General features: G+C 40.6%; 1 protein-coding gene across 1 annotated transcript in view; it reads left to right on the forward strand.

The window, feature by feature from the left end:
* Positions 1–26,876, forward strand: part of agfg1a (ArfGAP with FG repeats 1a) — a 55,551-nt gene that overhangs the window by 21,942 nt on the left and 6,733 nt on the right. The window contains 6 exon segments of the mRNA XM_055646495.1: positions 2,361–2,523; positions 6,716–6,866; positions 9,019–9,138; positions 13,618–13,812; positions 14,977–15,061; positions 23,392–23,468. Of these exon segments, the coding sequence (XP_055502470.1) occupies positions 2,361–2,523; positions 6,716–6,866; positions 9,019–9,138; positions 13,618–13,812; positions 14,977–15,061; positions 23,392–23,468 (791 nt within the window).

The raw sequence follows: 26,876 nt of genomic DNA on the forward strand, positions 1-26,876 counted from the left end.
AAATCTGTAGCAATTGAATTGGTCAGGATTGTCACCAGATAGGCGAATTTGTTGTTAGTTGTCTGTAACATTTCACAGCAAATTAAATAAATCTCGAATTATGGTTATTTTTTAAGACAGCTTTGCTACCTTTTCTAAATAATACCAATATCAGCCCTCTAGATTAAACTGAATTGCTTTTCTCTTTAGTTCATAAGTATAAAATGCTTGAGGAGAACTGGGGAATACACAACTTGTGAGAAAGATGCCTGCCCTAGGGCCCATTTGCACATCATGAATTAAAGGGTTCTGTTCTTGTTCTTGAATGAGTATTTCCATTTGTGTGTTACAAGAGAGGAGTAGGTGATGAATGACTATAAAAGGGGATGCAAGGGTGTAGTATGTGGGATCAATAGTGCGATGTCAGATCAACTGGCCAAATGGGCTGTGTTCATAGGCATCTGACTTTTAGGACGATGGACGATCTGTATGTTTTAATCTACTTTAAGGTCTGCCTTGCTGCACAGTGAGAAATGATTGCATCTGATTTTGAAATACCATTTCCTCGCACTTTCCCATAGAGAAGTTATTAGAAACATAGAAAATAGGTGCAGGAGGAGGCCATTCGGCCCTTTAAGCCAGCACCTCCATTCATTGTGATGATGGCTGATCGTCCCCAATCAATAACCCATGCCTGCCTTCTCCCCATATCCCTTGATTCCACTAGCCCCTAGAACTCTATCTAACTCTATCGATCTAACTTATTGTGATCGCATTGCTAAAATATCAACAGAAGTATAACTTAACAAACTAAAACAAAATGTAACAGGCAAAGTTTAGTCCATTGAATTAAGCATGCAAGACTTTCTGACACGTTGTCTTGTGAAGGTTCTAATTCTCTGCTTTCAATTAAGTTGTTTAATCATTAATATTGAATATTTCCACTGAGGTTTGTCCATCGACAGCTCCAGGCAGCAGCTTATTCCATGGAGTAGCAAATCTTGAGACTTGCTTTATGACCCTAAGCAAATACTGTACTCACTATGTTCACAGTGGGGCCCTGCATAAGTACTTAATGTTAGGCAGCAGAGCATAAAATGTAAATTCCCGATTCCTACTCTAAACCCCACCTACCCGGTCGGTCTAATTTACAGAATCCGGCTTAATGCTGTATTGATATTGTACAACTTGGTCAATGTGCAATCATGTGGTATTTCTTGGAACTGAGCAGGGAACATCTACTAGAAATATGTATTTGCTCATCCCAAGGAGAGAGTTTGCTCATCTGGTTCAAACTTTCAAAGGATGTTCCTAGATTCTATGAGGCTCCATCTTTAGCGGCCAATTTTAAGTGTTTATCCCATGATAGGTAGCAAGGAAAGATTAAAATATTCCTATATTGTCATATGTCTAAGACTGGATAAACAAGATGGAAATAACATGTATTCCTGTTTTCTGCCAGTGTACAGACTGGAGTTATACTGATGTTTGGGTTACCATGTTCTTGGGTCATCTTTGACAGCAACCGCCAAAACTCTTTCGGGGTTCCAAGATTTGTTCACCCAACAGATAGTGGCATAGTGCAGTCTCTCGAATTCAAAGGAAACATTTCAGCGAGGAAAATGGCAATGTAACTCCCGGACTTAGTTTTGTATATATAGCGTATTAAAAGACAAAAAAGCGTCCAATAGTTATGAAAACTGAGAGATACATTTTCTATGAAATGTAAAATCTGTTAACACATTCAGGATGATTAATTGAAGGAGACCGATAACCTCTGTCGCGCAATCAAAATAATTGCAGCTGAGTTAATACTATTCATTTAATTGTACATTACCGTGAAAGAATCACATTCTGAATCTTGCAGTATACACATCTATTCCTTCTCTTATTGTAACTGTATAGTTTCATTTATCTACTAGGAATGGCACTGAAACATGTTTGGGTTATTTTGCTTATACCAACGCACAAAAATGTGCTGCTGTGATGTAATGTACCAAAGCTGTTTTCATTGTCATCCTCTTCAAAATATCTGTTTAGTTTAGAATTTCATGTTTAGAAAAAATTGTATCAATGTTTTTCCTTGTTTGGTGTAATCCTTATTCAGCCTTAATTACTGCAAATGCTGACATTTATTGCCCACCCCTAATCACTTGATAAACCTGGAGTCACGTTTGGTTCAGAAATGGAAAGTTAAGTATACTCACTGTTGGAATAAATGTGGAATGGCTCCATTGTGTCAGTGTTGCCTGAGTGGCGTTCTGATTTATCGTGGCAGCACTGATGCTTCTTCAACACAGTGCTAATCCTTTGATGACCATTGCTGCTCTGACCGGTACTTTGTTTCATCATGATTCATTTTGTGCTTTCTTCTCTGTTAGGTTTGTGCCGGCTGAACGAGCCTGGGCCGTAGCAGCAGCCCATGCATCTATTTCAGGTTCCTCCGCCAGCAGTGCAAGTAGTACTCCAGAAATAAAGCCGGGAAAGTTGCAAACCTCTGACACAACACCTGCTCTTCCTCTGAATAAAGGGACACCCACCCAAGTAAGTCTTCTTCCTCTTGCGTATGGCATGCACAGCCTAAAGTTGTAGGACAACTTGTTCAATTTGATTGTACACGCCGGGTTGATTGCATTTGTCGAAACAGGGCGGACCACGTGAAGGCTGCAATCTTCCACCCTTCCCAAGTAAGTAAAGGCTCGCAGTTGAATCAAATTTTCATAATTATGTAATTTATCTCAAATGGCTTATCATGCCAGTGACTGCAATATCGGCAAAATGAATAAGAAAAACAACAAATTAATCCTTTGTTGTTGGTGGAAGGAATGGGCACTAATGATTGGAGAGACACAAAATGCTGGAGTAACTCAGTGGGCTGACAGCGTCCCTGGAGAACATGGATAGGTGGTGTTTCAGGTCAGTACCCTGCTTCAGAGCCAATCTGAAAAGTCGCCTATCCATGTTCTCCAGGGATGCTGCCTGACCCGCTGAATTACTCCAGTATTTTGTGTGTGTCTCTCCTTGGTAAACCAGCATCTGCAATTCTTTGATTTTCAATGCACCAAAAATGCCACAGTTTTCACTGTGAGTGCATTTGAAAATATAAGTTCAAATTGTGTGCAAATTTTCTTAGTTTACCTGAACTGTGATTGAAGTTTCTGCTTGAACAAATGTGTATAATTGTGTGAGAATTCTTTCATATTTTTCTTTTTTCCTATACATTAAGAGTAGCAGCATTAAATAAGATTAATCCATGTAAATCCATTTAATCTCCAAATATTACTCATAGTTTTTGGAAATTGAATTATCTTTTAATTTTTTTGGATATGTCTCTATATCTTAATTTGAAGAGATTTCTGGAGGCTGTGCAATGACCACAATTGTCAGAATCTTTTACCAAAATGATTAATTTATTAAAGCAGTGGGACTAGTTTTATGATCGGGCCCAACTGTGCCATGATTTTTTAAACTACCAGAAATGATTTGTGCTGGATACAATTGAATATAAAATTCTTCGATTTTTGTTTCTCTATGGCTTGGGTTTTACAGTAAAATCAAACATGTGGAATCTGCCTTGGATCGTCAACATTTACTTAACAGCCACCAAGACTCGGCTTAATATAATCTAAATTCTGGTACGTTCACCGTGTAACATCTGACAATACTGAACTGGAACATCAATCAGGATTACAAAGTCAGATCCCTGTGTGGCACTTGAATGCACAACTTCTTAACAGACCTTTGTCTACCATAAATAGGAATATTCCAAAAGGTGACATTAAATTACTTTACTAGTTTATTTATTTTAAAACTATGATTGTAGATAAAATGTGTAAGAAAGAACTGCAGATGCTGGTTTAAATCGAAGGTGAACGCAAAATGCTGGAGTAACCCAGCGAGACAGGCAGCATCTCTGGAGATAAGGAATGGGTGACGTTTCGGGTCGAGATCCTTCTTTAGACTGATGTCGGGAGTGGGCGGGACTGAGATACAATATAGTCGGAGACAGTAAAACTGGTGGGAGAACTGGGGAGGGGATGGAGAGGGAAAGCAAGGGCTATTTGAAGTTAGAGGAGTCAATGTTCATACTGCTGGGGTGTAAGCTACCCAAGTGAAATATGAGGTGCTGTTCCTCCAATTTGTGCTGGGCCTCACTCTGACAATGGAGAAGGCCCAGGACAGAAAGGTCAGATTGGGAATAGGAGCGAGTCCCAGGGCAAATTGGAGGAGCAGCACCTCATATTTCGCTTGGGTAGCATACACCCTAGCGGTATGAACATTGAATTCTCTAACTTCAAATAGCCCTTGCTTTCCCTCTCCATCCCCTCCCCTTCCCAGTTTCCCCACCAGTCTTACTGTCACCGACTACATTCTATATATGATTGTAGATAGTTATTTTATCAATTTTACGTGCATGTATTTTTGATTGCAGCTTGTTAGTTTATATTGAAACTATGATTGTAGGTTCTTTTATGAGGAATTACTTGCATGTATTTTTGACTGCAGCTTGTGAGCAGATTGATGAAGCTAGTTTCCACCTGACCCACATACTTATTATGACAGCAAAATATTGCATAGAACAGCACAGCATATGAACAAATCCTTTGGCCCACAATGTCTGTACTGAATTAAACTAATCTTCCCTGATCCATTCCCTGTTTAAATGTCCCTGTCGTATCTGGCAGTGTGTTCCAGGCACTCACCATTCTCTTGTGTAAAACAAAAACGTGTCCTGCACAACTCCTTTAAACTATGCTCCTCGCACCTAAAGCTATGCACTCTAGTCTTTGACTTCAATTTATTTTCTCTTTAGAAATGTAGCTGACCTTTTTAGTTATTCCAACATTTTCATTATTTCTTTAATGGTCCTGTTAAATGTGTAATTAAGGCACTTTTCAACAGTTTGACATTAAAATAACATAACAAATTTTCCTTGACCTTCTAATGTTGGACAGGTGCAGTTTATTGGCCAACTGAATTGATTTCCCTTCTTGAAAAGAAAAATATTGAACGGAAAATTATTCAGAAATTTGAAAATAAAACCATTTACAAAATAAAAAGTTTTAATTTCATGGAGACTCACATACTAGATAATGGAAGGATAATTATTGAGACAAGTATAATTTGTCAATCCATTACTTGCAACGGAAGTACCTTTATTGCTCTTTTCAACACAATTGGGCAACCTTTTTCAGTCTTTAAGACTACGAATGACTGACTGGACAAAACAGAAATCCTGCAAATAATGGCAAAATAATTATATTTTACTGTACTGAGAGATTTGATTGCCATTTACAGAGGTGGCAGTGATTCCCTCCAGGATGTGACATTCACAGGTATTAATTTTACATTATTATCCATTAATTTAAGCAGAATGGTAGTGCCCTACAGCTTCACTGCACCATGTGCTATAATAGTGACAGTCTCCAAATAAATTAATGCCCGTAATATATTAATAATTGCCTCTTTTGTTTAGTTTAGCTGGAGTTAAGATTAGTTGAGCCACAATGAACTGCAGATACTGGTTTACCAAAAAAGATACAATGTGCTGGAGTAGTTCAACGGGTCAGGCAGCATCCCTGGAGAACATGGATAGGTGACGTTTCAAGTTGGGACCCTTCTTCAGTCTCAGTCCTGACCTGAAATGTCACTCCATAATTTCTAGAGATGCCTCCTGATCCGTTGAGTGATTCCAACACTGTGTATTTTTCCTCACATTAGTTGATAATAAGTAGATAATAAGTGTGATCTGAAGGTCACTATAAAAGTGGTGCAAACAGTTAATCTAGCCTTTCAAAAGTAATTTGACTCTCAGTCATAGAGTCATACAGCATGGAAACAGCCTAACTTGCCCATGCCAACCAAGATGCCCTGTCTACGCTAGTCCCATCTGCCTGTAATCAGCCCATATCCCTCTAAACCTTTTCTTTCCATGTACCTATTGGTTGAAAAACTGTGGGAAAATAATATGTAAGGCTACAGAGAACAAGTGGAAGAATTGAACTAGCATGGACTCATTTGGTTGAATGAGTGCCTCCTGTGTTATAATGATTCAATGACTTAAAATGTTTTGGGCTTAGAAAGTTATGCAATTAATATTTCTGATGATTGTGCTATTTGCCTGGGATAGTAAGCACTGTCGAACCTACTGCGGAACATTAGTCAGAGAAAGTAAACTTATTCAAAGAATCGTATTTCAAAGAATCAAGTAATTTTTTTTTAATGGTTTATTTCATCAACTGTATTAATTATTAAGAATGTTAGAATTGCTGACTATAAAATTACAAAAAGGATGACAAAGGGCTCATTTGTTCCATTGGACGCCACAAGTTAGATAGAGCTCTCGAGGCTAGTGAAATCAAGGGATATGGGGAGAAGGCAGGCACGGGTTATTGATTGGAGACGATCAGCCATGATCACAATGAATGGCCTCCTGCACCTATTTTCTATGTTTCTGGGTAACTTGTTTCCCACCAAAATTATTAATTATTCAAAAATTACCCAAAATGGTGGTTGATTTCTGGCAAAACTCTGGAAAATTCTGAGATAATTTCCCCAGTTTTAGAGATGATGGATGATGGATGAATCTCGTGTGTTATCATTTAGTGAGTTTAACAAATGCTGATTTCATTGTAGACTGCCATTTGTCAACCTTTATATCCAATGCTCATTGGAGCAAGACCTTGTCAGTTTGAGACTGAAGTAAAGCTAAAATTGTGATCACATTTGCTTGAAGTCCCCAGCAGCGAGTCGATCGCAAGGGTCACAACAGGAGAAGAAAGTGGCTCCATTTGACCTCCTCGCAGACCTTGGAGGGGACATTTTCGCTACTCCACAGTCTGCACCTCCATACTTTGCAAACTTTGCACAGTTTAACAGTCACACAGGTAAGGTGCTGTTCACTGGTTATGTTATCTGTGATGTTGTGACCTTAAGTGATCGAGGTATTTCTTAAGCAATCAAAAGTTTGGACTTTAGAAAAACTATATTTAATTTTTCCTTAAATAGTGCAGTTTCATAACTGTATCAGCAGCTATTAAAGAGAATATTTAATTGCAGATTGATTCTTCAATAAGTTAGACTAACATCATTTAGTTAAGATTTCAAAAGGTACCTAGAACTAGTGTGATGCTTGACATGGAATATTCGATTTGAGTATTTCATGTGAATGTTTTGGTTGCTACACCACACAACACTCAGGGTATTTTGGATGTCTCATTCTTCTCAAGATTTCCTTGAAGTCATCTACTGGCAAATCTCTGAATGTTAGCTTATAATTGGAAATTTTTAGGTGGAAGAATAGTATTAGACCAAGGGCGTGTGGAAAAGAAGTGATGCTGCTAATCTTCTGGAGAACTTCTTTTATTTTGTTTATTCTCCAGTCTAAAAAATATTCAAGCTACTTTGTTGCATTAGTAAATTGATAGTTTGTATTAAAGGTGCAAGTTAGTTGCATGGTACAAAGGAAAAAAGAGCTTCACTCTTTGGTCGCAAAACTGCTGGATAAACTCAGCGGGTGAGGCAGCATCTATGGAGCGAAGGTGACGTTTCGGGTCGAGACCCTTCTTCAGATTGATGTGGAGGTTGGGGGCGGGAAGAAGAAAGGAAGAGGCGGAGACAGTAGGCTGTGGGAGAGCTGGGAAGGGGAGGGGAAGGAGGGAGAAACTACCTGAAATCGGAGAAGTCAATGTTCATACCGTTGGGGTGTAAACTGCCCAAGTGAAATATGAGATGCTGCTCCTCCAATTTGCGGTGGGACTCACTCTGGCCATGGAGGAGGCCCAGGACAGAAAGGTCAGATTCGGCATGGGAGGGGGAGTTGAAGTGCTGGGCCACCGGGAGATCAGGTTGGTTTGTGCGAACCAAGTGGAGGTGTTGGGCGAAGCGATCTCCAAGCCTACGCTTGGTCTCACCGATGTAGAGCAGCTGACTCTTTCTTTGTATCGTTAGCAGAGTACTATTGTAGAATATCAACATGCATTCTTCTTGATTCCAGTAATAGTTCACAACCCTGATAGTACATTATGATGCTGTGAAATCACATGCCGAATATAGGATCAACAGTCGATCTCCACAAAACTGACGTTCCACTGTACCAAAGGATTTCCACTGATGGTAACAAAATCCTGAACTGCAAATGGTTTTACTTTGCAGTGATCAAAGTATTGCGAATCTTCCCCAATGTGACTGTTATGTGTAGTTTACCACGGTTGCAGACTCAAAGACACAAGTCTCAAAATCCTTTTTTCTTGCACCACTTGCACCTTTTCCTTGTATTGACAGCATTTATACAAACTAAGGGGGCAGCCAGATCTAGATACAGCTCCTCACCAGGTTATGAACACCAGACTTATGTATAATCTGTATATACAATCAAAGTGGGATGAATTTGCCAGCTGCTTCCAGGCTGCTCGCATCTCCTTTTTCCTGGGATCTTTTTTTGCGGGAGCATTTGCAACTTGCAAATGTCCTGGATATGAACAGTTTACAAAAATGGAACCCTACTGTAACCTGGGGGAAGACCTGTATAGGCCTTTCGGTGCTGGATGCTGCTCTTGATCTAAAACAAATGGCATCATTTCCCCCATAATCTTTACAGCATTATTGTCGAATGACAGAAACAATAGTCATCCTTTCAACTTTCAATTTATTACAGATGATCAAATAACTGCACTGCATTCCTCAACATACACATCTCATCACCTGGGGAAACTAATGTGTTTCTCCAAATATTCCCATTATTTTTAGGGATACCAATCTATATGAATTGATACCGACCGGTTAATACTAAATAGGAAGGCTTGGTTAACGACTATTAGAAAATTTCTATCTAGGACAGAGTACACAGTTTATCCCACGTACGCATAATTGTGTATGGTTGTCTTGTATATATGTATTGAAGATGTCTACAGTCATGAGTTGTGTACAGTTTTGTGACATTATCTCATTCATGCTGGTTTATTTGTTGTGCATGGTTTTCATATCCATTAACATTCAGTTTTCTTTTTCCATTTCTTTTCCTCCATGCTACTGTTCCAGCTTCCAACTCTATGAATACAGATTTTGCAAACTTTGATGCATTTGAAAGTTGTAATGCTTCTGATAGTTTTGGAAGTTTCTCCTCAGCAAGTCTGCCATCCTTCCAGTCCAACAGTTCAGGTAGTGGTAGCTGTAACTGCCCAGTTTCACATTTTTAAGTTGCGTTTGTGTATGTGTTCATGTGTGTGTGTGTGTGTGTGTGCATTTAACCACGCACCCACATACCTAAAGGAATTTCAGTCCTGTTATTTTTTCTAGTTTATGATCCATTATGTGAAAGCAGTAAGTGTTGAAAATGTAACGTAACAAGACCTTGCAAGAAAAAGCCTCTAAGCAGCTAAAAATAACAACAAAATCACAAACATGATAGCTTAACGGCCTGTCCCACTTTCACAACTCATACTCGCATCATGGTCGTCACGAGGTTGTAGGTAGGTCGTAGCAGGTCGTGATGATAATTGTAGGTACTTGTGGCATCAAGTAGGTCGGGGCGTTTTTTCAACATGATGAAAAATGTTTGCGAGTAAAAAAGTCGTGAATTAGGTCGTGAAAGTGGGACATAGGCTCAAATACAGAAGAGGGAAGTGAAAAGGCTCTTATTTTTTATGTTTCAATTTAATCATGTTGAAGGCAGGATGCATTGACAAGGAAGATATCTATAATAATAATAATAATGCATTTTATTTATGGGCGCCTTTCAAGAGTCTCAAGGACACCTTACAAAAATTTAGCAGGTAGAGGAAAAACATGTAAGGGGAATTAAATAAATAGTAGAGACATGACTAATACACAAAGTAAAGACAGAATACAATTCAAAACACAATATGAGGCAATTAATGCACAGATCAAAAGGGAGGGGGACGTGGGGCTAAGGATAAGCAGAGGTGAAGAGATGGGTCTTGAGGTAGGACTGGAAGATGGTGAGGGACACGGAATTGCGGATCAGTTGGGGGAGGGAGTTCCAGAGCCTGGGAGCTGCCCTGGAGAAGGCTCTGTCCCCAAAACTGAAGAGGTTGGACTTGTGGATGGAGAGGAGATCGGCTGATGTGGATCTGAGGGACCGTGAGGGTTGGTAGGGGGGGAGAGGAGGTCAGTGAGATATGGGGGGGGGCAGATGGTGGAGGGCTTTGTAGGTGAGGACCAGGATTTTGTAGGTGATCCGGTGGGAGATGGGAAACCAGTGAAGTTGTTTGAGGACTGGAGTGATGTGATGCCAGGATTTGGTGTGGGTGAGGAGTTAGGCGGCTGCGTTCTGGACCAGTTGGAGTCGGTTGATGTAGGTGGAGCTGATGCCAAGGAGAAGTGAGTTGCAATAGTCCAGTCGGGAGGCGGGAGGAGATGAAGGCATGGATGAGTCTTTCAGCAGCGGGAGGTGTGAGAGAGGGTCTGAGTTTGGCGATGTTGCGCAGATGAAAGAAGGAGGTTTTAATGACATGGCGGATGTGAGGCTCAAGGGAGAGGGTGGAATCAAAGATCACGCCAAGGTTGCGGGCCTGGGGAGATGGGGAGACAGTGGTGCCGTAGATGGTGAGAGTGGGGTTATTGATTTTGCTGAGTGTGGCTTTGGAGCCTATGAGGAGGAATTCTGTCTTACCGCTGTTGAAAAAAAAATCTATACACACACACACACTGTTTATATACTTGCCAGTGCAATTTGTGTTTTCTCCAATTCCTCTGATTTTTCAAATATTAAGCTGAGAAATCTGAATTTGATTTGTCATTTTGAAAGTGTTTTTAAGCTGCTTCAGTTATTTTCTCACCAGCTCTTCATTTTGGAAATATGTTTTCTTTGCATTGATTCTCCCTGGAAGACAACACTGGTATAGGGCCTGTCCCACTTTCGCGACCTAATTCACGACCTTTTTTACTCGTGAACATTTTTCATCATGCTAGAAAAAATGCCCCGACCTACCTGATGCCACGAGTACCTGCGACATACCTACGACCTCCCTCTACCCACCTACAACCTACCTACGACCTCCTGCGACCCCGTGACGACCATGCTGCGAGTCACGGGCAAACTCGGCAGAGGTCATGAATTAGGCCCTTGACTTCTCCCAGTTAGTTTCCATTCATTTCTCTTCCACACATAATCCATTTAAAGTTTAATTCATTTCTGGGCTGCAGTTATGGTGACTTTGCCACTGCTCCTCATATCCCATCTCTCTCTAGTGGTTTTCCTTTACTGTAAGGTGCCTTGAGGTGCAGTGCATATTCTTATATTGCCCTTTATCTTATTAAACTATGTTTATCCTTTTGTACTTTATTTTACACAAGATCGTTCTATATTTTTCCCCGTTGTATTTTTGAGTCCCTTTGATCCTGTGAATGTTTTTTTTAATGTTTATTACATAGGCCATTTAGTTGTGAACTTTTAAAGAAGCTGCCGACAATAAATTTTGTAGCGAAGACATGGGGCACCTTGAAAAGATGCTGAGTGCTGGAGGAACTTCACAGCTCTGATATGTACAAAAGGACTTGGTACACATAAGGACACACTCTGGAACATTTTAAAGACACAAAACATGAATACTGCGGAGCATTTAATTTATAATAAAATGTACTTTAATTGTAATTATGAAATTAGCTAGCTGCCTTGATCCTGAAGGATAAATGATCGAAACCCATCATTGCAAAGAATACACTGCTGACTTGTCACAGCAATTGTACATGAAACCTTACTCTGTGTGCCTTATTTCCCTATTCTCAACAAAATAGATGGAATAGAGCAGAATTTCCATGCAGGTTTTCAACCATTTTATGAGTTCTGATGCTTAAATAAAAGGGCTTTCCAAATGAGGCAAACAATAAGCAGAGGAATAATAGATTTTGTCAGTCAAATTATTTTATATATGATATTAAATCTTGACCTATGATTTGTGAGGGTGATGACAGAAACAGCTGGCACTTGGTGTAATGACACTGTTAAGCTGACAGGAGATTTTGCTGAGTGCTTATGATTAAAGGTTGATACCCAAATGTTGCTGTCAGTGCCTCCTGCTGCTGTGGTCTTTATGGATGTAAACAGAGCAGAATCAAAGATTTTCTGTGTTTTAACACACCGTTATTTGTTGAATGAGATATAATTCTCATTAGATGTTGAATGAGTTATAATTCTCATTATGGAATAATTGACTGTCATCTTTCAGTCCTTGCTATACAGAGTTTCAGTCTGGCAATTTTCACTCCCTCAGAAGAACACTTCCAAATTGCATGATGTCTTTGAAATAAAATAATTTATTTACAAGTTCACAAGTTATAGGAATAGAATTAGGCCATTGAGTCCACTCCGCCATTCAATCATGGCTGCTCTGCCTCCTAATTCCATTTTCTTGCCTTCTCCCCATAACCCTTGACACCCGTTCTAATGAAGAATCTTTCTATCTCTGCCTTAAAAATATCCACTGACTTGGCCTCCACAGCCCTCGTTGGCAATGAGTTCCATAGATTAACTACTAGATTAATTTAAACAGATCAATTTAGAAACATCCTTTGATATTTCAGCTTCTGCTTTGATACCAAGAGTATATCCACTTTATTTTGCTTTTTCCCCCAAAAATTAGAACATTAATAAAAATGAATGATTTTTTGCATCCTGGTTTGGATCAGCCAGCTTGATGCCATTGTTAATGTCACAGTAGCCTCACATTTGGTAGGTGACTGCAGTGTCTGTTGGTCAGTCTGCTTTAATCTCAATGGATAGCGATTTTTCATGAACAGTATCTCCCACTGGTGATAGGATGGCAAAGCCCCATATTTTGTCATTTCCACAGCACATATATGTTTTTTTTCCCATCGTGACAGGGAAAAGTGAGGATCACATTCCTCTACTCAGGTTTTTGTTAGGAGAGCATATAGCCTGGATGGTATGCTCAATTTTAAGTAGAATTGTTTGAAGATGATGTAATCTTCCAGAAAATAAAGGCAAATTATTCTCCAGCAATAGTGAATTAAGTTTCTAAGTTGTTATAGACTGGGCTAGTATCCACATGAACCAACAAAGCATGAAAGTGTGAAACTATTTGGTTTACGGTGTATTTTTGGTTTCAAGTGTGAAATGTTCCAGAGTTTGGCTTGTTCCGTTTGCTGTACTTGTTCCTTTTAAATTAAATTTGAATTCAACTTGTTATGCTTAAAGAGATTTCTACACGTCTTTGAGACTTAATTGGCATTAGGAGTATTAATTGATTGAATTAACTTCTCATTAGCGTGCTACCGTTCATTTCAACTATGGACAACATTTTGAATGCCATCGTTAAGCTGTAATTCCATTTGCAAGAACGTACAATCTGATACAAAGGTTAGTTCAGTGATTCACAAGTTAAATGACAGGTGTCAGGGGTTATGGGAAGAAGGAAGGAGAATGGGGTTAGGATGGAGAGATAGATCAACCATGATTGAATGGTGGAGTAGACTTGATGGGTCGAATGACCTAATTCTGCTCCTAGCACTTCTGACCTTATGATATTATGTAACACAATTCAGTAGAAATGCAGATGTATTCAAGTTGCTTATTTTAGCTCCAGCTGAATGATACTTGGGGTTCTCTAGTGCTAATGACAATTCTTGCTCCAAATATTCTTGTTCTTCTCTCATCAGGTGGATCCTCTGCATCAACAAATGCTCATTTTGCAAATTTTGATAACTTCCCCAAATCTTCTAGTGCCGACTTTGGAGCTTTCTGTTTCTCTGGAAGTGACACATCAGTAATCAAAGCGCATGCTGTTAGTGAAGATAAATACGCAGCCCTTGCTGACCTAGATAACGTTTTCAGCAGCAATACGCAAACACAAGGTAAATTCACTTGGACACCACTGAGCTGCAGTAAGGTTTTGCGTTACCTGGCAGTGTTGGTAGCTGAGTATCATCAGTCGTTCGCTACCTAATCCAAGTAGCTCTTTGACACTAGCTTGGTCTTATAGTGTAGGAAAGAACTGCAGATGCTGGTTTAAATCGAAGGAAGACACACAATGCTGGAGTAACTCAACGGGACAGGCAGCATCTCTGGAGAGAAGGAATGGGTGACGTTTTGCGTCTTAAGACCTGAAGAAGGGTCTCAACCCGAAACGTCACCCATTCCTTCTCTCCAGAGATGCTGCCTGTCCCACTGAGTTACTCCAGCATTTTGTGTCTAGCTTGGTCTTATAAATAGTCTTATAAATGAATCTCAACATTTCACTGGCATCCACATTCCAGAAGTAGGATTGGAGATGCCTGAGTTGGTCTATCATGTCCTCAATGTTATATTCATGTTCACCTCCAAAGACCTGCATACAAGACTCTAGGTTGACATTTCAACGTAATACTGGTGGAGCATTGAGTTGTCAGGAATAGCTCATTTTGTGTGAGATAAGCCAAACATTCATATGCTCTCGAATTAGGTTTAAATGACCCAACGTCATTATTTTGAAATCTTTATTATTTATCATTGCTATCATGTGATGAATAATATTGTATTGTGGGAAGCTCAGGGTTTGACTCGCTCTTACTGACACAACGTGCTGCAAAGTAATCACCCACAACAATTTCCATAACTCAAAGCATTTCAAGTTCAAGAAAGAAATTTGATTTATAACCTCCTCAGAACGGAATATTTGATGTATAGGAAGGAACTGGTTTAAACCAAAGATGGACACAAAAAGCTGGAGTAACTCGACGAGTCAGACAGCACAGTTTCGGGTTGAGACCCATTGTCAGACTGAGTGTCAAGGGAAAGGGAAATGAGAGATATAAACAGTGATATAAAGATTTGCACAAAAGTAACGATGATAAAGGAAACAGGCCATTGTTTGCTGTGGGCTATGTGAAAATGAGTTACAGACTTGGGTTGGGGAGGGATGGATAGCAACATTTTTGTGTCCACCTTTGAATGTTTGATATGTTGCTTTGAAGCTCTGAAGTTTTCTTTTCCAAGCTTCATAATCATATTTTTGACATTTTCTTTTCTCCTATATTTAGGGGCAAGTAGTCAACTGACTAATTTCGGCTCAACACCTGTTGGATCTTCTGTGATGACTGCCAATCAGTCAAGCTCGGCAAACAAGTATGCAGCACTAGCAGAATTAGATAATGTCTTTAGCTCTCCAGCACCCACTAGTACGGGCATGATATTCTTCCAATTTAAATCGGAATTCCGATTTTTTTTGTTTTCCTATTTTTCAATTTTTTGTGCTCGATTATTTGGCGGCCAATCAATCGCTGCCTCTAAGGGGACGGTGTCCAATCACCGACCAGCTTCCCTTAAAATCCGCTTCGGCCTATATTTCTCCAATCAGCCGCTGTCTCCAAGGGCGTTTCATCCAATCACCTACCACAGTCTCTTAAAATTCCCGTCCAGTCAACAAATCGATCTCCTGCCGTCCAATCAGCCGCTGTCTCCAAGGGCGTTGAGTCCAATCACATAACAAAATGCTGGAGAAACTCAGCGGGTGCAGCAGCATCGGCGAAGGAAATAGGCGACGTTTCGGGCCAAAACCCATCTTCCTGGGGGGTGGGGGGGGGGGGGGGGGGGGGGAGAAGGAAGGAAAAAAAAGGGAGGAGGGGACGGGGGGGGTGGGAGGAGACAGCTCGAGGGTTGAGCAAGGGCTAGCTTCAACGTTAATGCATCAGGACGCAAGCTACCCAGGCGGAATATGAGGTGCTGTTCCTCCAATTTCCGGTGTTGCTCACTCTGGCAATGGAGGAGACCCAGGACAGAGAGGTCGGATTGGGACTGGGAGAGGGAGTTGAAGTGCTGAGCCACCGGGAGTTCAGGTAGGTTATTGCGGACTGAGCGGAGGTGTACGGCGAAACGATCGCCCAACCTCCGCTTAGTCTCCCCGATGTAGATCAGCTGACATCTAGAGCAGCGGATGCAGTAGATGAGGTTGGAGGAGATACAGGTGAACCTTTGTCGCACCTGGAACGACTGCTTGGGTCCTTGAATGGAGTCGAGGGGGGAGGTGAAGGGACAGGTGTTGCATTTCTTGTGGTTGCAACGGAAAGTGTCCGAGGAGGGGGTGGTACGGGAGGGAAGGGAAGAATTGACAAGGAAGTTGCGGAGGGAGCGGTCTTTGCGGAAGGCAGATATGGGGGGAGATGGGAAGATGTGGCGAGTGGTGGGGGAAATGGCGGAGGATTATGTGTTGTATTTGCCGGCTGGTGGGGTGAAAGGTGAGGACCAGGGGGACTCTGCCCTTGTTGTGAGTGCGGGGATGGGGAGAGAGAGCAGTGTTGCGTGGTATGGATGAGACCCTGGTGCGAGCCTCATCTATGGTGGCGGAGGGGAATCCCCGTTCCCTGAAGAACGAGGACATTTCCGATGCCCTGGTATGGAATGTCTCATCCTGGGAACAGATGCTGCGTAGGCGGAGGAATTGGGAGTAGGGGATGGAGTCTTTACAGGGGGCTGGGTGGGAAGACGTGTAGTCCAGATAGCCATGTGAGTCAGTTGGTTTGTAGTGTATGTTGGTCAGAAGTCTGTCCCATGCGATGGAGATGGTGAGGTCAAAGAATGGTAGGGAAGTGTCGGAAATGGTCCAGGTGTATTATATGTGCAGATCACTCGGTGGCCAATTAGACCCAGTCTCCAAGGGACGTTGCGGCCAATCACTGACCAGCTTCCCTTGCTGAAGCAGACGATTTTCCAGCCAAAAAGAATACACGAGAAAGGAACATGTTTGCAGCTCAACTGGCAAGAAAGAAGCACAGGGAAGCCATGTTGAGCAAGTTTACAAAAAGAAAGTGTCAGGCAAAGAGGAAGTCAAATTAGAGTTTAGGTAATGTTACTTATGTCATAGGTTTATCAATTACTTTTTCTGTGCTGTTTGCAGACGGTGCTAGGCAAAGAAACATTTTTTGTAAAGATTTTTTTTAGTTGTATGAAGTCATTCATTTCATGAAATATTTATCTTTTGTGGGTTATTTTACTGGTTATAATTCTAAACTTCTGTTAAGTAAACTACCAGCAGAAAGCTTGGGAATCACCATCAATTTATTGAAAATGTCCACTGAACTTCCCCCCCCCTTGACCCCGCTTGGAGCCTAACCGGCCTCCTGGACTCCCGGCCAATACTTCCTACTTTTTTTCTGGAGGTGAATATCATGCCTGCTAGTAATGTATTTAGTACAAGCAGGTAACGTGCACTGTCTCCATGGCACTTCAGAATATAGACTTTCTGAACTCAAATCGGAAACCCCACATGTAGCAGAATTACGATCTTTGGAGATGAGACCAAAAGCCAGTTAGTTCATTCAATGAGAACTTTACTTCCAGAACTCCATCACATTCCATGGTATACTAGAACATATTAGAACATTTGTGCATTGCTCCAATTGCTTATGTAGTTTCTTAAAAAACATATTTTCGTTGTAAAAACATATTTTTACAAACCTAGACTAAGATAAGTCATCTTCAATTTTGAAAGACGTTCTGGTACTGCAAAAAAAAAAAAATAGGCTGTTACTATCAACTGATTCTGAGAGGCGGCAGAAATAGGCCAAATAGCTGCAGTCCATCGCTTTCTAGGACTTAATGCCGATGCATTTATCTTGATCAAAAGATCCTCCTATTCTGATGTAATGTTTTATTTTAAGCATGACCTTGGTTCTTTGGCCATCGGAGACAGCCTTGTTCTTGATCTTGGTGGATAAATCTTGTACGTGATGAAAATTATTAAGTGCAGAAGCATTCCATTATATAAGGACACCTGATACAGGTTACCACTAATAAACTGGTTTATCACCCAATTCCCATCCCCAAAACACCCTTCCGGAAGCTATTCGCTTGGCAGGAATCTTTACCAGTTCTACTGTATCTTGTCCATCAGATGATTATGTAAGTCTTATAGATTTGTAAATATGAAGTTGCACATTAAGCACATTGTCTCTGCTTAAGCTGGTTCTTGGTTCTAAAGTTTTGAATATCAGTTGGTGATACCTACACCTATAATGAATGAATTAATTAATGTTTATTGGCCAAGTATTCACATACAAGGAATTTGCCTTGGTGTTTCGCCCGCAAGTGACAACATGACATACAGTGACAGTTGGGAATAAAACATTAAACATTAATAATAAAACATTATTGATTAAACATACCAGAGCAAAAGGAGGCTACAGATTTTTGGTTACTGAGTAGAGCTAGTACTCATGGGGAAAAAAGCTGTTTTTCTGTCTGGGTGTGGCAGCTTTGACAGTCCGGAGTCGCCTTCCAGAGGGAAGTGATTCAAAGGGTTTGTGGCCAGGGTGTGAGGGATCAGAGATGATCTTACCCACTCGCTTCCTGGTCCTTGCAGTGTACAGTTTGTCAAAGGAGGGAAGGTTGCAGCCAATAACCTTCTCATCTGATCGGACGATTCGCTGCAGCCTCCGGATGTCATGCTTGGTGGCTGAGCCAAACCAGACCACGATGGAGAAAGTGAGGACAGACTCTACGATGGCCGTATAGAATTGGACCATCATTGGTCCATCCTCTGCTGTGCTTTTTTGACTGTGGAATCGATGGTAGCCCCCCATTTAAGGTCCTTGGAGGTGATGGTTCCCAGGAACTTAAAAGACTCCACAGATGTGACTGGTGTTGTTGATGGCGAGTGGGGTGAGGGGAGGGGGAACTCCCCTAAAGTCTACAATCAATTCCACTGTCTTAAGAGCATTGAGCTCCAGGTTGTTGCGATGGCACCAGGACGCCCGCTGTGTCACTTCCTGCCTGTAGGCAGATTCTTCCCTATCCTGGATCAGTCCAATCAGGATTGTATCATCTGCAAACTTGAGAAGCTTGACAGAGGAGTCAGTGGAGGTGCAGTCATTGGTGTAGAGGAGAGGGAAGAGTACGCAGCCTTGTGGTGCTCCTATGCTGAGGGTTTGCGGGTCCGAGATGTGCTTTCCCAGCCTCACATGCTGCTTCCTGTCTGTCAGGAAGCTGGTGATCCACCGACAGAGGGGTTCAGGCACAGTCAACTCAGAATGTTCGGAGTGTAGTAGCTCTAGCACAATGGTGTTGAATGCAGAGCTAAAATCAACAAAGAAAATCCTCGCATAGGTCCCTTGGCGGTCTAGGTGCTGGAGGATGAAGTGCAGGCCCAGGTTGACATCCACAAATCTATTGCCCCGATATGCAAACTGCAGAGGGTCCAGCAGGGGGTTTGTGATATTTTTCAGCTTGGCCAGCACAAGCCTTTCAAGGGTCTTCATGGCTACAGTGGTCAGTGTGACAGGCCTGTAGTCATTAAGACCAGTAATCCTTGCCTTTTTGGGTAAAGGGACAATAGTGGAGTCTTTGAAGCAGGCAGGGACAGTACAGGTTTGCAGGGACTGGTTGAAAATGTCTGTATAGACCGGTGCCAGTTGAGGGGAAAACATTGCCCGGTCGTGGAGATTTCCTGATTTTCTGTCTTCTGTCTCTATTTTTACTGTTGATGATGGAGCAGTGATGTTGTGCAGCACAGAAGGGATGGGTAATTGGGTGCAAAGTGGTGATTGTAGAGTGGTGGTGGGAAAGGGTCCAGTCTTTTCAGACTGGAGTCAGGCTGTGAGTGGGTGCGAAGTGTTGGTTGGGGTGGGAAAGGGTCCAGTCTTTTCAGACTGGCGTCTTGCTTTTAGGTGTGAAGTGGTGAATGCGGAGGAGTGGGTGTAAAAGGGTCGTCTTTGCAGACTGGGGGTCTGGCTGTGTTGGTTGGGGAGGGGGTGAGGGGGTACCAGGGTTACGTTTCTGCTTGTCAAACCTGCAGTAGAAAGCATTCAGGTCGTTAGTCAGCTGACGATTGTCCAAAGAGCAGGGAGTTTTCAATGTCCAAAGCTGCCCAATGTCCAGAAAAACCATTCACTGCAACCTCCAAGAGCTCTGCTTTAGATCAGTGTGAAATTTAGGGATTTTTTTTTAAACCAGAGTTCTTGGTGGTTGCAGTGAACTGTTTTTCTGGACATTGGGCAGCTTTATAGGTGGAGAACCAAGCACCAGCTTAAGCAGAGATAGAAGATAGAAAGGCAGCATTAGGACAGCTTTGTTAGCCTGAGTGGGCTGACACTGCAAGTCAAGATGTCCTCTGGAGATGAACAGTACTGCTTACAAAAATGAGGCAAGTCTTCACACTTTGAGACTTTGAAAAACATCTTTCAATAATTTATTAATTCGGAAACAATTTTGCAAAATTTGCTGTAATAAAACATTCAATAAGGCCGTGGGGCCATTTAAGGGATATTGTGGCTGTGTGATTTATCTTTTTGTTTCCTCTCCATTCAAAACTTATGGAGGTGGAACAAAGGAAGGAAAAGTCAAATTACTCATTCCCCCTAGCATTTTTGTCTGTACCCTCATGCTATATATAATCCCTTAGCTGAAAAAAAGCAGCATACTAGAATGGTTGTAAGGTGTAAAGATAATAGGGTAACGTTCTCAGTTTGCAAGCTTATGGACCTCCCTGCTGCTCTTTTCGTTTGCAATTCATTACAACCTCCCTAAAATGCATCACAGTTTGAATTTCTGCCCACAACCTGGTCTTCATCCCCCTTTTCTCTCACACAATATGATTTATTGAAGTTGAACTCATAAATGTAGATGTAATCTAATATATATATTTATTCTCATTTAAATAAATGAAAAACAGCTAAAAGTTCATGCAAATACGATACAAGAGTCTAACATCAGAAACAGATTAAGTTATAAGAGCCCCTCTAACTGATTGGAGAAAATCTGTCTTTGGTCTCATAATTCAGGTTTTCATTATGTGTGTGGAAATGATCAAAGCCTTGCTGTGAATCATTTACGTCATTGGGTGATTCATAGTGTTGTGCACTTGGAAACAGTTTCTGTTTTGTGGTTAGTAATTTTCAAGATTGGAAGCAGAGCTATGTGCATTATTCTTGCAGACAAAACAGTGTATGTGAAATGTCAGTTAATTCGGTTTAGTACCTGCAAAACATAAAACCACATCACTTTTTCCCTGCAGATTATGTTGAACTTTGACACTGTTTGCAATGATAGAGTTAGAAATGAACAAAATGTTTTGTGTGCATTTGGTAAGACTCCACACATCATTTGGGCAAGGAGACAAATACTGGCATTAAAATCAGATGGCTGCCTATCCCTTTCAGAGATTTCTATCCAGAACTACATGATCTTCACTTACTGTTCCAGTAAAACCTCCAACCTGTCTGCCCTCTGCTGCATTGTCTCCCTCTTTCGCTATCAGCAGTGTCGTAGGTCGGTCAGCTTTGTGGGTGAGAAAAAAAGCCTATTCATTAGTTTGACAGCTTGATTTTCCATGTGTTCCCATGGTTCTGTCCAAGTAACTGTTTCAAAATCCCTCAGTACACTCAGGATGTTATTTTAATGTTATTGTCACAATCTTCAACAGCATGGGCCTGATTCATTTAAAATACCAGGCCCTTTTAGCCACAAATAAAGGGCAAACATTTAAGTACTTGCATTCCTGATAATTGCATTAAATGGCAAGCTTTTTTAAGGAAGCAAGTTATTGGATCCCACTCCTAATCAATTAATTAAGCTGAAGGGTGGTCCCAATATGAAATGACACCTACCCATTCCCTCCAGAGATGCTGCCTGACCTACTTCAGCACCTATGTCAGGTTCCATCAGCTGTAATTCCTTGTGCTCTACAACTAAAGCATTGTTCATTGTAATTCTAAACTTTATCAATTTAAATATGATCTTAAGAGTGAACTGGGAGAGTGCCAGCTTCCATGTCCATCTGATTTTCTGATGTGCTGCCTGGAAGCTGACGGTACATTGGGACTGAGCACACGACATGAATGCTGGGACCAATTTTTTAGAATCTGTGTGCGTGTGTTTTGACTCTAGCCGCCGGGGAGGGTAATTATCCAATCAAGTCAAGAATTTGATGAAAATTCATCCTGAATAGTGAGTGATCTGTCAAATATACTGAATCAAGGAATGAAACTCTTCCTTCAAAAAAAAATGTGTTACTGAAGATAAAAAAACACCCTGAATTGGAAAGTAGCAGTAAAGGTGAAAACATGTAAATGTACAGTGACCAAGTAATTAGGTGGTTATTTTGACATTTTGTGTACTTGAGTTCTGCTCCAATGTGGGCGTTAAGGAAATCCTTAAAATCTGCAAAGCTTCTATTGGTAACTGCCAAATATCAATGGTGTCCTTGCCTGGATATTGGCAGATAATAGCAGGCTTTCATTATCTGTTTAGATTGATTTTAAGATAGAAAAAATGTATCTGTTTTCACATCACCAAGAAGGACAAAATCCTAATTGCTTGTATTATTCCCCATTTAGTACGCATCAAAACCATTTTATTCCACCACCAAGAAACACCATTCTTTAAATATCAGCTTATTGTAATTCATTTCTTGGTGTGTTTTTTCAGCATCTCATTAATCCAACATACCTTTTCACAGCTGCTAGGAAATTCCTGCTGCCTGGTAGATCTGTGCTTAGCATGTCCTTTTAGTCTAAAGCAGATGGTTCTTATGGGTTGCGTGTGCTACATTTATGCTTCCTGTAAGCCTTCTCATATACCCTCTCATCTGTCCTTGCTTGAATGTATCAGTGTTGTCTTAATGACACAGAATACCTTACTCAACACTGACAATTGTTTGAATGCAGATTAGGATTTGTCCTCTATTTTGGATGAATCTTGTGATTTACTTAAATTCCATTGTGTATTTTTTTCAAAAAAATATCCCTAGTTTTCAAATATTCCAATCATATTAACAGAGTGCGTCAACACTCTGCTATGTTAATATTTTCAGTTATTTAAACCATTTCCTTTTACTGTCTATGGAGCACCCTAAAAATATCTTATGTTTAATAGTTCTATCTATTCTAGTGTTACAGGCAAGGGTTTTCTCTCCTAAAGATCATAAGACAGTGAATCTACGCATCTCTTCACAAACCCGAATATACCGCCTCTGGTTGAAAAGAACTGGAGATGACGCAGCAATGGGGCAATCTTTATAGATACAGTAAGTGAAGATCACACAGATCTGACCTGAAACCTCTTAAAGGAACAGGTATATCTGACTTTTCCCAGTTACGTATCTCACTTCACTTATGGTAGATGGAGTCTAAACTTTCAGAAAATTGTTATTGCACTGAAAGGCGAGTAATCCACCTTCAACATGGAAGTTGATTACAACCTTGCGTAGTGATGAAATGCTGAATATGATCAGCTCCGAATGTCCAGCCAAGACATTGCATTAAATTGTTTCTGACCTCCTGCCTCCCCAATGCCCAGTCAAATGATGTTAGCTCTAGGTGTTGTTAATTCTGGTCATTTATTAATAAAGAAGTTATCAGAGGTATGTGGAAGATAGTGGTCTTGATTTGAGTAATGTTGATTCTAATGCCTTACTCTTCTGTATTATGTTTGGAGACTGTTGTAAAGATCGTTCTCTCCTGCAGTGTGTTTGGGACAGTTCAAAGTGTTACAACAATGCAGGGTCACCAAGGAGTCAACACCACACCGGCAGCTTTTGGAGGTACATAATTTATTTCGCTTGGACAATATTTTAATTTGACAAACTTTAGAATAAGAACCAGCACAATATTGCAGGTGATAGTGCTGTAATTTCACACTCCAGTGACCCAGGTTCAACCCTAACCTACAGGTGATGTCTGTGAGGAGTTTACACATTCTTCCTGTGACAACATGAGTTTCCTCCAGGTGCTCTGCTTTCTTCTTGCATCTCACAGACTTGCGGATTGGTCAATCAATTGGCCATCGTGTCGGTAGTTGATAAAATTGATGAGATTTGGGTGAAAACTGGTTTAAAGGAAAATTATTAGGGAGTGGAATTAGGGTCATAAGGTTGTACAATGCAGAAATAGGCACTTCAGCCCAACTCATCCATGCCAAGTTCCCCCTCGGGTTATTCTGAATTGGCTTTGATTCAATGGGTTGACCAACCTTCTTGGGGGGGGGGGTGGAATGGAAATATGCTTTTTTTGCTGTTAAGCACAAGATCATTCTAAGTTGGGACTAATGATTGAGTTGAGTTTAATGATAGTGCTGAGACTAATGATTTTGAAAGCTTACTTTGAGCGAAGAAGCCACTGTGGATTTTGCCTCATTCTTCCCTCCTTTTTGGCATATCTCACCATAACTTTTAGTGATCAGTGAGTGGTTTTATACCACATTATGTCACCAAATGAAACCAAAATATTGTGATCTTTCCGGTATAACCTTTACTTTCACCCTGATGGTTTTTGTGTTATAATACAACCTAAACTGGGGCCATTCAAATCAAAGATGATTGCCTCAGCATATTGAATTTCCATTCTGACAGTAAACTATTTTTCACTTCATTGCTGCTTATGATTGTATAAAGGCATGAAGTAGGCACAGGAGCAGCCCACTTGGCCCCTCGAACCTGCTGCTCCATACATCACGATCATGGCTGAACTGATTGCAGCTTCAAATGCGCATTCCTGCCAGCTCCAGAAACATTTCTCATCCTCCTTATCAATAATTTATCCACCCCTGCTTTAAAATAATATTCACACTCTGCATCCACGGCATTTTGAGCACCACATATTTCTTCACCATGTGAGATAAAAGTGTTCATATTTCCATCTTAAAAGGGTGAACCCTTATTTTTAAACTGTGACCCCCACCTGCTTTCAGATTTCTTCAAGAGGAATCATCCTCTCCACATCCACACTCAATTCCCTTCAGGATTTTGTATTTTGTTCTAGTCATCTCTTGCCCTTCTAAACTCCAGCTAATGCAAGCCTATTCTATACAACTTTTGCTCATACCCAGGTGTTAATCTAACAAACGTTCTTTGAACTGCTTCCAGTATGATTCACAGTCGTACAGCATGGAAACGGGCCCTTCTGCCCAACTTGGTCCTGTCAACCAAGATGCTGAATCGACACTAGTGCCACCGGCCTGTGTTTTGCCCATGTCCCTCTAAACCTTTCGTATCCATGTACATGTCCAAAGGCCTTTTATATGTTGTTATATGAATCCTTAAATAAATAAGGAGACCAATATAGTACATAGTTCTCCAAATATGGTTGCACCATTGCCCCACATAATTGGTCCACTTTCTCAAAAGTTTTGTATTCAGTGGTCCTTGTAACAATTGTTAACATTTTATTAGCTTTCCTAATTGTACTTGAGCTCTAATATTTTGTGACTCACTTAAACTTTCCATAACCCCTGTAACCTCCTTGTATCTTCTTCACAATGCACTTGCCAGAATAACTGTGTTATCAGCAAATTTAGTACCTTTGTTTAAGTCATTTGCATAAATTGTCAGAAGTCAAGGTCACAGTACTGGTTCCAGTTGTACACTACTGCATGCATCTCGCCAACGAGTAAAGATCCATTTATGCCTGCTGTTTGTTTCTTGTTAGTGAGCTAATCTTCTGTCTATGCTGATAAGTTATTTCCTTCACTGTGAACTTTTTTTTGCTGTAGCATTTGATGCCATATCTTATCAAGTACTTTGTGTAAACACTTGTACATGCATTAGCTCCTCTTTATCCACAGCCCATTCTCAGAGCTCCAGTCAATTGCTCAAACTTGAATTTTCCTTTCATTAAACTACTTTGGCATTGCAATATTTGAAAGTCCCATCCAATAATGTATATATTAACTTCTAGCATGTTATCTACTCCCGACCTGTAGTTTCCTGAATTCTGCCTTTCTTCCTTCCTTCCTGAATAAAGGAATTACATTTGACATTCTCCAATCTTCTGGAATCTTCACTGAATCTCAGAGATTCTTGTAAATGAAAATCAACACTCTCGCCAACCACTCTGAAGCCAGAGATTTTCTCAGCTTCCAGCTCTAACAGTTTTCTCATTAACACTTCCCTCATGATTGTAACTTCCCTGAATTCTTCCTTCCCTTCCAGTTGTATGCTCTATAGTGAAGAGCAATGCAAAATACTTGTTGCCATTTTTCCATGTTCCATTGTTAATTCCTTACTCTTTAATTTCTTTCTGATTAAAATATCTATAGAAATTCTTGCTGTTTTTCTAGTTTTTTTGTTTTCTAATTCATTCGTTAGGTTGTAATATTCAATCAAGCCTTCTGACATTTCACCTTGTGTAATTGTATGCCCTTTCGTTAATTTATAATATTATCTAACATTTTCGTCAGCCAGATATTAGGTCTTTCTCTTTGGAATGCATTTAGTATATTTGAAAGATTCACTTAAAGGTCAATTCTTAACCTAATTTGTTGGTTCACTCCGTTGCCATGCCCTCGTATCTACCGTTAGTTTAAGCCTAAAATACTTGTCTTGGGCCCATTCTTCTCCCCCTTAAACAATATAAAATTCAATCATGTTATAATCACTATAACTATTTTTCTATCTGATTGGACAATGCCAGGACCATAGTCATCTGCACTGTGGTTGGCATCAGAACATACCATTCTGCAATAAAAACTATCCTGAAAACACTCCAAGAATTCTGTAATAAAAAGGAACTGCAGATGCAGATTCATACCAAAGATGGACACAAAGTACTGGAGTAACTCAGTAGGTCAGGCAGCATCTCTGGAGAAAGTGATAACTGATGTTTTAGATCAGGACTCTTCTTCAGGTCTGAAGAACGGTCCTGAGCCAAAACATCACCTATCCATGTTCTCTAGAGATGCTGCCAGACCCGCTGAGTTACTCCAGCACTTTGTGTCTATCCATGAATTCTAGATTTTCAGATTTTATATGGAATAAAACTGTTTTTCAAGTTTGCATACACATCACTATTGCACGGATAAACATTGTTCTACTAACATGGATACCATTCACTGCATAATTTAGAAAAAAGTGGTGCCTGATAATAAATTATAACAAATTAATCAGATGCAAATGATTTTGTTGTAATTTATTATCAAACATCCAATTTTTTTAAATGGTGCTTTATAATAATGT

This window comes from Leucoraja erinacea, chromosome 14, assembly GCF_028641065.1.
Source record: "Leucoraja erinacea ecotype New England chromosome 14, Leri_hhj_1, whole genome shotgun sequence".
NCBI lineage: Eukaryota > Metazoa > Chordata > Chondrichthyes > Rajiformes > Rajidae > Leucoraja > Leucoraja erinaceus.